Consider the following 15,708-nt stretch of genomic DNA (forward strand, 5'->3'; position numbering starts at 1 on the left):
TACAGTCAGGTCCATAAATATTGGGACATGGACACAATTCTAACATTTTTGGCTCTATACACCACCGCAATGGATTTGAAATGAAACGAACAAGATGTGCTTTAACTGCAGACTGTCAGCTTTAATTTGAGGGTATTTACATCCAAATCAGGTGAACGGTGTAGGAATTACAACAGTTTGCATATGTGCCTCCCACTTGTTAAGGGACGAAAAGTAATGGGACATAATAATAATCATAAATCAAACTTTCACTTTTTAATACTTGGTTGCAAATCCTTTGCAGTCAATTACAGCCTGAAGTCTGGAACGCATAGACATCACCAGACGTTGGGTTTCATCCCTGGTGATGCTCTGCCAGGCCTCTACTGCAACTGTCTTCAGTTCCTGCTTGTTCTTGGGGCATTTTCCCTTCAGTTTTGTCTTCAGCAAGTGAAATGCATGCTCAATCGGATTCAGGTCAGGTGATTGACTTGGCCATTGCATAACATTTCACTTCTTTCCCTTAAAAAACTCTTTGGTTGCTTTTGCAGTATGCTTTGGGTCATTGTCCATCTGCACTGTGAAGCGGCGTCCAATGAGTTCTGAAGCATTTGGCTGAATATGAGCAGATAATATTGCCCAAAACACTTCAGAATTCATCCTGCTGCTTTTGTCAGCAGTCACATCATCAATAAATACAAGACAACCAGTTCCATTGGCAGCCATACATGCCCACACCATGACACTACCACCACCATGCTTCACTGATGAGGTGGTATGCGACGGATCATGAGCAGTTCCTTTCCTTCTCCATACTCTTCTCTTCCCATCATTCTGGTACAAGTTGATCTTGGTCTCATCTGTCCATAGGATGTTGTTCCAGAACTGTGAAGGCTTTTTTAGATGTCGATGGGCAAACTCTAATCTGGCGTTCCTGTTTTTGAGGCTCACCAATGGTTTACATCTTGTGGTGAACCCTCTGTATTCACTCTGGTGAAGTCTTCTCTTGATTGGTGACTTTGACACACATACACCTACCTCCTGGAGAGTGTTCTTGATCTGGCCAACTGTTGTGAAGGGTGTTTTCTTCACCAGGGAAAGAATTCTTCGGTCATCCACCACAGTTGTTTTCCGTGGTCTTCCGGGTCTTTTGGTGTTGCTGAGCTCACTGGTGCGTTCCTTCTTTTTAAGAATGTTCCAAACAGTTGTTTTGGCCACACCTAATGTTTTTGCTATCTCTCTGATGGGTTTGTTTTGTTTTTTCAGCCTAATGATGGCTTGCTTCACTGATAGTGACAGTTCTTTGGATCTCATCTTGAGAGTTGACAGCAACAGATTCCAAATGCAAATAGCACACTTGAAATGACCTCTGGACCTTTAATCTGCTCATTGTAATTGGGATAATGAGGGAATAACACACACCTCGGCCATGAACAGCTGAGAGGCCAATTGTCCCATTACTTTTGGTCCCTTAACAAGTGGGAGGCACATATGCAAACTGTTGTAATTTCTACACCGTTCACCTGATTTGGATGTAAATACACTCAAATTAAAGCTGACAGTCTGCAGTTAAAGCACATCTTGTTCGTTTCATTTCAAATCCATTGTAGTGGTGTATAGAGCCAAAAATGTTAGAATTGTGTCGATGTCCCAATATTTATGGACCTGACTGTATATATATATATATATATATATATATATATATATATATATATATATATATATGCGTGTGTGTGTGTGTGTGTGTGTGTGTGTGTGTGTGTATATATATATATACATTTTTTGTGTGTGTACTGAGAGCCACCACCTCAGCAGCGTTAATTTACCACTGCTTAGTAAAATGACAGTTGTGTGTTTTACTGATCTCTTGTTACTGTAATCTCGCTAGCCGTTTTCCAGTGTTCAGAGCGTTTTGTAGATTGCCTCTTTTCTCATCAGGGGAAGCGATCTACACTGCTTCATAAACAGGCAATCAGAGGAGAGCTGTCTCCTGTGAGAATGCTAGAGAACATAGCAGCTGTCATTTATCGCTGCTTGGTAAACGTACACCATATCGAAACACCTTTCTGTGTACCTCATGGAACACAGTTTATTATCAGTTATATGTGGGTTTCATAATCAGCAGTAATGAAATATTTACACACCAGTGTTGCCTTTTAAAAATGACAAGTTTTCTGTGGCTATTCTTTTGAAGGGGCATAATATCTCCCACCACTAGCTTCTTAATATCTTCCACCAGCTGCACTTATTGTACTCCAGTAGAATTTTCATGTCATGCAAATTATTATTTTCTTGGCAGCCCATTATAATTGTAAATTACACTAAAATAACTCACAAAGGTATGGATCTACCAGAGATTATAGGGATACATATAACAGCAATAAAAATATATCTAAAACATGTAAACATCTTGTTGTGATTAGTAATACAGTATTACATTTTCATAAAAATTTTCTGCTGAAATCACTTAATATAACCAAACAGCATTTTAACTACTTTTTTATTGCAACGGAAGAGCAACTAATGTGCTTTATAGGGCTTGCCACCTTCAACAATGTTATATGCAGAATAAGGCTTGGCACACTTAAAAACGTTGCATCTGTATGCACGTCTTTTGTTACATTATTATTATTATTATACAGGATTTATATAGCGCCAACAGTTTGCTCAGCGCTTTACAATATAACGGGAGACAATACAGCAACAATACAGTTCAATACAAGAGGGATAGGAGGGTCCTGATCCTCGGAGCTTACAATCTAGGAGGGAGGGGCTAGTGGTACAAAAGGTAGTAACTGTGGGGGATGGACTGGTAGGAAGAGTAGAAGATTCCATTATTAGCTGACAGCAGGTTTCCCTGAAGAGAGAGGTTTTTAGAGATCGCCTAAAAGTGAGCAGAGTAGGCGATAGTCTTATAAATTGGGGTAGAGAATTCCAGAGGATGGGGGAAGCTCTGGAGGAGTCCTGGAGATGAGCATGGGAGGAGGAGACAAGCTAGAGAGCAGGAGGTTGTGCGAGGAGCTGAGAGTACCGTTTGGGTGATATTTGGAGACAAGATCGGTGATGTAATAATGCTGATTGCTAGTATTAGGCAAGCAGAGGAGATGGGACGTAACTGTTACACAGTGGGAGCTGCGCCACTTTTTCTTTTATAGACATGATCGTCTATGCCAGTGTTCTCCAAACTGTGGCCCGCTGCTTGCCTTTATCCATCTCTGGGTGCTCTGTTCATTCTATTTATAAACAGCACTATTCCTCCCACTGATACCAAAAGTGGGGCATAACAGTATAATGCTTCTCCAGGTTGGACTGCTACAGAGATTCAACACACTTCCCACTCAGGTGCAAGCCTAGTGCGTTATGTTGAGCAATGTGTACAAGAAGAGATCCAGAGGGCCACACTTCAAATAAAGTCCATCTTTATTCTATATATAAAATTCTATATATAAGAAGCAACATGATACAGCAACCAAAAACTGTGAGGAGATGAGGTCAACGTATTTCACTCTGTTCTAGCACTGCATCATGACTTCAAGTCATGATTAAGTGTGGCTGTCTGAATAAATTCTTGTACACAAAGATTACATACTGTAGTCTAGTCAATGCAGTAACAGGCCTTCTTGATATTCTAAAGCCGAAACAGAAAAATGGACATAGAAATCAAGTCAGTATTGAGGCATAATCTATCCATTTTAGGTCAGTGTACATAAGCATGAGTGTCAACAGATTCAGAGATCAAAGCATACATTTTTCTCAGAAAGTCAAGCTTGTCATGCCTCCTGTGATCCCCCATGGCTGGGAGGCACTGATATTTTAAGTATGTTCTTGCAGAGGTTAATTTATATTTATACAGTATTTCTGCTATAGGCCTGTTTTTTTGGCAATAACTTTATTATTACTTAATAGCAGACCTTCACCCATGAACAAGACTTTCTGACCTTTGACTCATATCCCCTCTCTCTTAAATAATTGGACTTTTATTTTAAAAAAAAAATTTTCGTTTTCAATTTCTGCATCCCCGTATATACAAGGATGATGTATCCAAATTGATGTCCCAACATATCCCACATATACATGTGCATATACGCTGACGGTCTATAGAAAGTGGCAGAGACCCTTAGCATGTCTGTGCATATGCCAAATGCCATGATTCCCTGCATACTCCATGTCTCTCCTTTTCTCATAGGGTAGAAGAAACCTGCTGCTTGCATAGGGATTTGTGTGATTCTGTGCTTGCGGAGACAGGCCAAGGGTCTCCGCCAGGTCCTATAAGAGGGACTGAAGCTACAAAGACCTGGAAAAAGGGCAACATAGTAATTTGGCTTTTCAGACATAACTGTGAAGCTACAATGAAGAACTTTGACCTGGAAAAAGGCCAGCATAATGATTTGGCTTTTCAGACATAACTGTAGTGCACCAGTCCGCTTTCTGTCAGTAATATGATGAATCTGGAGCACATCTGCTTGGGATGCTGGAGCACCCTTTTTGCTGCCACTGCCATATAGCCTATTTAAAAAATCCTATCACAGTCCTGTCTTTTTTTTTTCCTTTACAGGTACCTGTTTCACTCTTATTTTTAGTTTTGATTTGTAAGAGCTAGTATACAATCTAGTGTTGAAGCAGTCATTTTTTATTTCCGAGTGGGCTGGGTTTCCATAACTCTGGTCAGCTTGGTCGTGTTGTGAAATTCTAATTTAGATTAACATTAAAGCTGAACCCTGGGCTGGAACAAAAACAAATTCCAATACAGTGGAGTTCTCCCAAAATGCATGGGTTAAGTGCTTGTTATTTCTAGGGGGTAGAGGAAGAGGCTGTATTACTTACCCTGATTCCCTGCTCCAGCACTCTCCCCACAGCTCCGGCCTGTGGGTGACCCCTTGGTGTCATCACATTCAATGCAGGGCTGTGGTGTATGCAGCCATTTTATCTTGCAGCGGCTCACGGCTTTTGTGGTACTGCACTAGCTCATATGCCTGCCAAGGATTATAATGTCATTCAGTGTAACATCACAGAGTTTACCAATGTAGGGAAGGAAAGAATATAACACGTTGTAAACCCAAAGCACATTTATTCTTTAAGCTAATAACGTGATGCCATACTTTTTAAAACTCAATAACAGATTATGGTATTTGTAACTGTGTTTAGGAGCTTAAACAGCTTTCATTTAAAGATGCTTTATTATTTTTCATATCTCTTTAAAAATATTAATTTTGTTGTTACAGGAATCGGATGGCAAAACTCATAGAGCCAGTAAAGTTTTGTTTCTAGGAAACATGAGAAAAATTATATCTACTGGAGCATCTCGATGGAACAATAGACAAGTGGCCCTTTGGGATGAAGTATGTAACATATACTACTATGTAGAGATAATACTGTCATCCGGAAGTAGTTTGGTCAATGAAGCAGCCTTTTAGAAAGTTATTGGAATGGACTGCATTGCGTATATTCTTTTTGGTGTATTTGTGTTATTATAAACTCACTCGCACACAAGCATGTATTGCTTCACCAAATTATCCCGTTGATCTGTTTATAGGAAGCAGTGTTGACTTAGAATTACCAAGGGCCAAGTCAAGGCTCCCCACTGTTTACTTTACTTCGAATTTAATATTAAAGTGTCATTAAATCCACATCATAAAAACTATTAGAATTTTGTGTAGTGGTAGTAATTAATGTAATAGTGACAAGCAATATGAATTATGAATATATGGGGCGGTGCGTGACGTATGTTTATAACTACGACAGATTGCATTCAACCGTTATAGCAAAACAACTTAATGAACAATATTAAATAATTCCGACACCTTAATAAAATATACCACCACAATATAACTCTACTGAGCTCTTTGAGCTAATGTGATATGTTACCAGATATACAAATATCTACAAATTTGAATAATAAATAAAGATAATTTATATAGAAGAATATATATATATATATATATATATATATATATATATATACAGTAAACTCAAATACAAAAAATTGCAGCGCTTGAGTGTATAATACAGGGAATTAACATGAATAGCAGATTAAAATGTTCATATTTCAACATGCACCAGATTCCACATTCTTAAATTGTTGTAAACAGTAATCAGATAAGTAATGAAGATCTATCCGACTAATCAAGGTGCATATAGTGATGGTGATGTTAAAATCATAAGTTCTGTGATGTATCCAAAAAAATCCGTGACTTCCGTGATAGGGGAATGACTGTATAATGCACTAACCAGATAGCGCAAGTACATGCGCATTGGAGTATAATGACCTACTCCTGGTCACAGCCAGATGGTCCTCAGCGTGAAGCCCTCAGGAACACCAGTGCACCACTCTTGCCGTCTCCTACCACCAGGGGGAGTGCGCCTCTTTACAGTAACTCGAAATCACTTTATATCCTCTATCGCCAGGATTGGTGTACTTTCTTATCAGGAGATCATCTCAGGGGCTCAGCAATAAGACCCAAAAGAAAGAAATCTTGATAGTGTAGTATTTAATTCAAAGGTAAAAAGTAAGTAATACACTTACATGGTAATGTCCAAAAAGCTGATGCATAGAATCCAAAAAGATGGCCGACAGTCAGATGCATGAAACAAGTGGATAATCAATGGTGTGAGAGGTGTCCTTATCCCTAACGCGTTTCGTGGCAATGGCACATTATACAGTAAACTAACTGACTGGTGATTTGTAGTTCAGATGATCAAAGGAAAGAACAACAATTAAATGTAATTAAGTTCAAATTTCAAATGCAAACACAAGAAAAGCATGTAGCCATAAATGTGTTTAAACAGTGATTAACCAAAGGGTAGCAAAATGCCCTATTTACTTTTCAGAGCACAATTTCCCACCTTCCGCAGCTGAAGGAAGGGAGGAGACTACTGATAGAAATGACAATAAATGAAATACACTTTAAATGTGTCCTTAAATACGATAGGCTTGCAGCATAATAGGAGAAAAAAACTTCTAGTTTCTACCGACAATGACATCCCTCTACTCCACAATGATTTAGCACCCAATTTCACCATACGCAGATCAATTTCAGGAATTCAAAATAGATATATATAAAGATTCAGGAAAATTTAGCAAATGAATTCACCATGCACAATACCTAGCCACAGGCTACCATGAAAACACTAGTTATAATTTTCTAGTGGTATTGGGAATAAAGAAGAGTTTGTAATGATACTTTAGGAAAGATCTCACCACCTCCCAGAGATGGCATTCTGGAGTATGATTGGTTAAGATGGTGGCTGCGTCTCACATGGCCAAGGAATCAGCATATTGTTTTCTGGAGAGTAGCAATAGTCACGTCTCTCAGGTGTAAGCAGGAGATACTCCTCCTCCTTTTCGAGTGTCCTCTCTGTTTTAATACTGTTTGGGTCCATTGCCTACAAAATCCGGTGAAACTTAGGCTGGCCATAGCCGGGCCATTCGGCCGATAAACGAAAAATCGGTCGTTGCTGTCACCGATGCTGCCACCAATGTCTACGAAAAATGGATGTTTTTTGTGGATTTTCCAGCATGACCGATAAAAAGAAATGAGCAGATCCGCAAAAAATGGCTGATGGCATTGCCCCACTAACGGCGTGAATATCAGCCGATTTTTCGTGCGGACAAAGATTCGGCGAATAAACGACCCGTCTATGGCCTGCATAAATTTTGCCTGTCTTTTGATTGGAAAATCAGATTGAAATTTTTTTTTCTTTAGTTTATTTACTTGGCCATTAGAGGATAGTCATGTCTCATGAATGAGGATCCGACTTCCCTGCAAAGAGCAAACTTATTTAAAATGTAATTTGTGTCACGATAAAGAAATATATACCATATTAAAGTTGCTATAACAGACATCTTTCTTTATAAAGTACCTAGTGCATTGGTCTTAAGGTTGGGATAGATCGTTATTAACCACTTCAATACAGGGCTCGTTTATCCCCTACCTGCCCAGGCCAATTTTCAGCTTTCAGCACTTTCCCACTTTGACAATTGTGCGGTCGTGCAACGCAGTACCCAAACTACATTTTTATCAGTTTGTTCACACAACTAGAGCTTTTGGTGGTATTTAATCCCCACTGTAGTTTTTGGTTAAATTAATGAAAAAAAATATTTTCTTCGTTTCTGTTATAAAATTTTGCAAATAAATAATTGTTTTTCATAAGTTTAGGCCAAGATGTGTTCAGCTACATTTTTTTTTGGTCAAAATAACCCAAATCAGTCCACAAACTATTTATCTGAGAATCGATCATTCCTGAAGTACTGACGGCCAATCTAATTTTTTGAGGCACAAAAATATCAGAACAGTACAGATATCCCCCAAATTACCCCTTTTTGGAAAGTAAACAGTCCAAGGTATTTAGTAAGAGGCATGGCGAGTTTTATGAAGTTGTAGTTTTTTTGTCATAATTTTATGGAAAATGAAGAAATTTAAAAAAAAATGTTCACATTCTTTTTATAAATACTGTCACCAGTGCAGTACAGCCTCATCATATAATTGGTGTGGCAGTGACCAGGGGCACTGACTGGTGAAAGTACAAAAACAAGTAGTAATTTTTTTTTAAATGTTTTCATTTTTCATTATTTACTTTTATTTTATTTTTACAATTTTTTTTCATAACACACTGGGACCAGAGTAGTATATTATATGGGAGACTTGTGGTGCCGCTCAAGGCTGAATGCAGGTAAAAGTCACCCCGCCAGCAGAGAGAAGGGGGGGCAGCATCTCAGTTTGTTCCAGAAATGAATGCAGTATATGAAGGAGTGGACGCCACTCAAAACCGATCGCCGAAGTCAGAAAATGGTGGCGTGTTGTAGATGGCCTCAGCCGCTACTCCAGCCATGTCCTCCGATGTTCTTCACCCCGCCCATTGGGGCTTGGTCACAGAGGCCTCTGTTTGTTATTAGAAACTGACTGATGGGTGATTAATAACTTGATATGACCATATCCTTTGGATATGTCAAGAAAAAGGAAGCAGTTTGTCCCTCTTCATTCTGAAGGAACTATTGTCTTTGTAGCTGATTGAGAAAAACTCTAGTCTGGCCTTTCAGTAAATAGTTAGGCCTGGTTCACACCAATGCTTTTTTTGTTTAATGCTTTTTTGCAGAAACGCACAACAGTCCATTTAACATAGTTTCCTATGGGACACATTTTTGGTTCAGTATCTTCAATAGACATGCTGCAGAAAACGCATTGACATGCTTGTTATGCGTTTTTTACACATTTCACATTTTTAACCTACCTATCAAAATGCATGAAAAACAAGAATAACAAAATGCAAACCGCGATGCAAAATGGACAAAATGCATACTGCATTAGTGTGAACAAGGCATTATATGTTGCTGAGATGAACTGCTTGTACTTAGCCTTGAGTGTTTCCTACTCAATTTAACAGTTTTGAGACTTGAATGTTTGAACTTGGTCAACTTAAGTGTTTGCGGTCAAAGTCTTCTTGTTATTTTTATGTGGGCCATTATTTAGTCAGCATACTTTAGCATCTTCTGCTTAAATGGCTATTGTTCAGGAGACCTTTTCTGTCTTGGGAAAAACAATTCTGCTATAAATGTTTCACTGGGGTGTATATTTTATATAACTCTAATTATATAACTCTAATTATAACATAATTTTATGTACCAAGACCATGACAGAGCCTATCAATAAATGTTGTATTACATGCTGTTCATACTCACTATTTCACTATAGAATTTGTTTTCTGTATTCTGCTAAAACCTGGTTGATCCTGCTGTTCTTTATCTCTCCCTCCTGTCCATGCCCCCAAAGCAGTTGGGATTTTTTCAGACAAGTGTTGGCAGCTACAGCACATGCTCAGTTTTCATTGAGTTTCCATGCTGAGCATTTCCTCCCTATCACATCTCTGATTACAGAGTCACACATGTGAGTGTTTACACAGTAGTAAATGACAGCTCATTCCTTCCTTCCTCCTCCATGCCCACTAACCAGCTAAACACAATGGGGGTGGGATATTACATCTTGATTGGTGAAGGCTTCACTTGCCTCTAAGACACAGGCTGAAGGGGCAGGACACAGCCTGTGTCTGACAGAAATCCACCCACACCATGTTATTGCCAAAAATAATAAAGATTTAATTTCAAATATGTACAGTGCATTGAAAAAGTATTCATACCCCTTGAAATTTTCTACATTTTGTCACAGCCAAAAGTGTAAATCTATTTTATTGGGATTTTTTGTGATAGACCAACACAAAGTGGCAAATAATTGTGAAGTGGAAGGAAAATGATATATGGTTTTCAAAATGTTTTACAAATAAATATCTGAAAAGTGTGGCGTGCATTTGTATTCAGCCCCCTGAGTCATTACCCCTAATACCCCTGACTAAAATCGAGTGGAACCAATTGCCTTCAGAAGTCACCTAATTAGTAAATAGAGTCCACCTGTGTGTAATTTAATCTCAGTATAAATACAGCTGTTTTGTGAAGCCCTCAGAAGTTTGTTAGAGAACATTACTGAACAAACAGCATCATTAAGGCCAAGGAAACACCAGACAGGTCAGGGATAACGTGGAGAAGTTGCATCCTCCTAGAGCAAAAAGAAAACTCCTCCTACAAGCTTTAACCAGTGCTCTGCTGGACACTGATAGAAGTCACAAGACTGCTGTAGCTGCTAATGAGAAAAGGGTTTTTAGCAGTTTATATTTACTAAAATACTGTGTACTGTGGGAAACCAGATATAGTAAATGCAGTGTCCTGAATTTAGTAACACTTTAATAGCTGACTTTTGAAAAGCATTTGATTCACATAAAGTAGACATATCATTAGTGGCTCTTGAGGAATACATTCAAATGAAAAGTTTTTGTGCCTGGAGTTCAGCTTTAAGATCCAAATTAAATGTACAAGTCTTAGGTTACAGTATTGTTTGTTTACGTTTTTACTAGAGTACATATCAATAAAGTGCTATAGAGCAAACCTGGTCTACTCTTAGATTGCTTCCACTAATTGAGGATGTTCACGGCATTTACTACAGTTTTTAAATAATGGCACCAATGTGTAACTGAGTTTTGTACATGGCTATGAAGATGTGAATCCATTTTTCTGTTATTCTTTGGAAATCAAATAAAGCAGGGACCTGCCCCCAATCAAGTTCTAGTGTATATAAGCCCTAAGAATGTAAAGCCTTCACTTATTTGCCCTCTCTTAGTCTGTTAAATATGCTTGAAAGCATTTTGGTCTCTGTTTCTAGAAATACCTGTTAATCTTTTCAGAAATTTGGTGCTTCTCTGGCTGTGTTGTCTCAGACATCTTTAGCTCTCGCTTTTCTTATTTTAGACTACAAGTCAGTTACTCCCTATGCTGTGGATAAGAACACAGTGGGAGTGGTTAAGTAGTTTAGCGAAAGACAGCGGACAGGGCTGACACCACTCAGTCCACAAAAATGCTTTGTGTTGTTAGCCCACAATAGAAAAGTAAGAAATGGATGCACTTCTGACAGATCAAAGTATTGTTTTGTACTTGCAGGGTCTTTAAAAGGATAAAACATGGGGAAGTGCGTATATTGCAGAGATATATCTCATATGTGTTTGCTATTTTGACTTTACATACTCTTTAAAGACCACCAGCTCTAGGTGCTTTGTGCTATCAGTACTATACCATATCTCTCCTCAGACTTTGAGGTCCTGCCTCAGGTCATTTGTGAAATAACAGACAGACGGTTTCCTTTCCAGTGTTTCTTGTAACACAAGCACTTATTTTCAGCTGTGCCTTGTGTAGTAAAGGCAGGTGCTGACAAACCGCATTAGTCACACATAGGGCTTGTGCAGACAATCTTCAGACTCAGAGGAGAATCAAATGATGTCTGCTTTCAAATTCTTCTGAGTTCTTTTTACCTGGGTTAGTTGCTTTGATTTTCAGATGCTGAAGGATTTGCATTCAGCTGCTTGTCAGTTGCAATAAGCAACTTTTGAGTCACGTTGAGCTGCTTTAAAGTGTTTGTACACAGCGCTTCTCGAAATCGAGCCCACACGAGTGTCCCTATAATAAGCAGCTTGCTATGGGGCAGTCAGTAGGGGAAAGCAGCAAGGAGCATTGGAAGAGGAAGAGGAGGATTGGGCCTGCTCTGTGCAAAACCATTGCACAGAGCTGGTAAGTATGACATATTTGTTATTTTAAATAAAACATTTGCAATCAGTTTAAGTTGCTTTCATATAAACTTGCATATGGAAAAAATGTGCTAGAATCGCAATAAAACTGTATAAATGAGCCCCAAATATTTCTTCCTTCATACAAATCTACAGTGACACCCTTTGAAGGAAATAGCAGAAAATTAATATAGGGTAGAAATTATGATTGAAAGTGAGATTAAAGTTTTGTGTTTTGTTTTTGTTTTAATGTTATACTTACCTGCTGTGCTATAGTTTTGCACAGAGCAGCTCCAATCTTCTCAGGTCCCCTGCCGGAGCTCCTACGTCCTCCTCCTTGACCAGTACCCCCAATAGCAAGCTGCTTGCTATGTGGGTACTGGTGCATGCTCTATGTGTCCATAGGACACAAATAGCTGCAGCTTGGCCCTGACCCAACCGTCATTGGCTCACTGGCTGTGACAGACAGCAGTAGGAGCCAATCGCTCCTGCTGCTGTGTCTCAGCCAATGAGTAGAGAGAGACCCAGGACAACCAAGGCTCCAGTGCACATTGCTGAATCGAGAGGGGGCTCAGGTGAGTACTAAAGCAGGGGCTGTGGGGGGAGCAGCTCAAAGAAGGTTTTTTACCTTTATGCATAGAATTCATGAAGGTAAAAAAACCTTCAGCCTTTACAACTACTTTAGGGTGCCAGATGATAACCCTTCGTAGTTTCAGCTTAGAAGCTTAGACAACATTTCCATATCACCCCCTGTTTGAAATGGCCTTGCTTATGACAGTGAACTATGCGAGAACAAAAAGAAAAATGAATTCTCATGCTGACATGCAAATATTCCTTTTTTTATTATTCAGGCCTATTTGGTTTTTTGTATTATTTGCATACTGGTCATGCACAAGGAACAGAAATAAATCAACCTTGTGTAATGAAACCGTGCTTTTCTAATGCTTAGATCTAGATAATTTTCTTTGGGTGCACCTGCAGCTCTTATGGGACCAACTTTGTAGTGTACAGCACACAGAGAAAATTTTACTGCATAATGACTGATGCATACATGAATATCACCTTTTGCCCTAGGGCAGCAAGGTTTCGGCAGGCTTCTCATATTTCTTTAGTAAAATAATTGGGCGTAAACTAGTATGAACAATATGACTAAAAGATGTGTGGTCTATGAGACAGCACAAAAAAGAGGAGATACAGTTTAGGGTAGCCTTAACCAGTTCTACACAATGGTCGATGCACATTTGCAAAAAAAGTTATGTGTATCTTAAAGTGGCCATATATGGCTCAGTGCTTGCAAGCAGTGTAATCAATTCAAGAATAACTTGTGATAACGGGGCCACATAGTGCCGTCCTTGGAGATAATGAGTGCTTCCGACTGTTGGAATTGCTTATTAGTAAATTTTCCAGCTGGATAGAAGACATTTGTGAGAGGATGAACAATAATCCCTTTTCTACAGCGCAAATGGAACAACTATTTCAGCACCTGTGTGCTACTAACAGACAATAACAGATTCAGAGAAATGAATACAATTTTAAGATGTTTTTTCTTGCTATAAATACAGTACATACTGCCATCATAAATAGTAAATGTGCAATAGGCAAAGTGTAACTGACTCGTAATATTGTGAGATTCTGTTCAAGTCGTTTTGAGTTTTTTATGGCCCTTTATTACTCAAAAGGGCCCTCTCGTGGCCAAATTTATTTATGGCAAGCTGAACATTTTATTGTACGCATTATGATAAAAACAAAATGACTGCAGAGACTGAGCAATTAAAGCAGAAGTGTTTAGTCAAGGCATCCTTTCAAATTCTGCACAATTTCAAAGCATCCCATTCTAAAATGTAAGAAACTAAACTACTAGTGCCATACTTGGCACTAGTAGTTTAGTTTCTTACATTTTACATAGTTTCTCACATAAGGTAGCAACACCCACACATGTAGGATACCCAACATTAGAGGTGATTTATGCTTCCAAAGCAAACACACCTTTGCAAACTGCTACTGATGAGCATGTCAGCATTTCTCTTCTTCAGTTTCTCTCCCTCATTCTGCTAATGTGAACCCAGTGCTGATGGAGAGGGACAGGGAGGAGCAAACAAGGATGCTGTGCAGTGGTCCAATATCCTCCTTATCAACCATTGGTTGTTAGGATACCAGTGGCTAGAAGGTCGTAATGGTGCACGATGAAAACCTGTGGCTTTTTGTAACTAAAAGGCAGGTTTGATCCACCCACTGGCTTGTGCGTGAGTGTATATATACATACATACTGTATATACACTGTGTGCACAACTATTAGGCAAGTGAGTTTTGTTGATCAAATTATCATTTTTATGCATATTTTCCAACTCCAAGCTGTATATATGTGAATGCCTATTGGATTTAAGCATATCAGGTGAAGTGTATTTGTGTAATGTCCCTATATCAACACCCTATATCATGGTGTGCATAATTATTAGGCAGCTTCTTTTCCTCAGGCAAAATGGGCCAAAAAAGAGATTTAACGGACTCTGAAAAGTCAAACATTGTTTGAGGGGGATGCAACACTATTGAAATTGCTAAGATATTGGACCGTGATCTCAGAACCATCAAATGTGTTGTTGCAAATAGTCAACATGGTCACAAGAAACGTGTTGAGAAAAAAAGGATGCAAATTAACTGCCAAAGTTTTGAGAAAAATCAAACTTGAGCTACCAGGAACCCTTTCCTCTAGTGCTGTCATGTTCAAGAAGTGCAACCTACCTGGAGTGCCCAGAAGTACAAGGTTTTCAGTGCTCAGAGACATGGCCAACGTAGGGAAGGCTGAAACCCAACCACCACTGAAAAAGACAGATAAGTTGAAACGTCAAGACTGGGCCAAGAAATATCTGAAGACAGATTTTTCAAAGGTTTTATGGACTGATGAGATGAGAGTGACTCCTGACGGACCATATAGATGGGCCTGTGGCTGGATCAGTAACAGGCACAGAGCTCAAATGCAAAAATTAGCACTCAAATCCTCTACAAAAAACCCAATAAGTTACTTAGCATTCCTTCCCCTGAAGTACAAAAATTATAAAAATAATAAGCAAACTTAAATAAATAAATAAGATATAAATGTAAAGTCCCATACACCTAAAGTCCAAAGTAAAGTCCAAAAAATCAAAAGTCAAAAAGGATCCTTTCACGTGATTTCCCAATAGCTCTTTTCTTCCTGAATCAAATTAGCGGTGTGCTTCAGAAGATCTTCAAATACCTCAAAGAAAAAATCTCAACATAGTATATTACCCCAATTATTAGAATAAAGTGCCACACGTGTCACATGCAGATACACAGAAGTGCAACAGCAAACGTGAAAACTCTGGACTCTAATACTTCAATTAGTAATTCCACTGCACACAATATAAAGAGTGCATAATTACCCCAACATAAATACAATCAGCATAGGGTCCATAATACAGATGAGAAAGCCTCCAAACATTGTTCTCACATCTTCTCCAACCTTTTCCCATAGACCTCATAAACAGACCAGGGATCAGTATGTGTATTAAAGGATAATTTTATTGTAGCAACTTACATATAAATTTGATGAAACCAGCTTCCATATAGTGAAATAATCCAGAAAAAGAGACCCCCCTCCTTAGCGATAACTCT

At 38.8% G+C, this 15,708-nt stretch overlaps 1 protein-coding gene across 1 annotated transcript in view; it reads left to right on the forward strand.

Moving 5' to 3' along the window:
- Window positions 1-15,708, forward strand: part of LOC149468030 (coronin-2A-like) — a 239,225-nt gene that overhangs the window by 192,427 nt on the left and 31,090 nt on the right. The window contains exon 6 of the mRNA XM_089670955.1: window positions 5,202-5,318. Within this exon, the coding sequence (XP_089527081.1) occupies window positions 5,202-5,318 (117 nt within the window). The remainder of the gene's footprint in view (window positions 1-5,201; window positions 5,319-15,708) is intronic.

Source organism: Staurois parvus, unplaced genomic scaffold (genome assembly GCF_062004578.1).
Source record: "Staurois parvus isolate SC_StPar_1 unplaced genomic scaffold, SC_StPar_1.0 ptg000096l, whole genome shotgun sequence".
NCBI lineage: Eukaryota > Metazoa > Chordata > Amphibia > Anura > Ranidae > Staurois > Staurois parvus.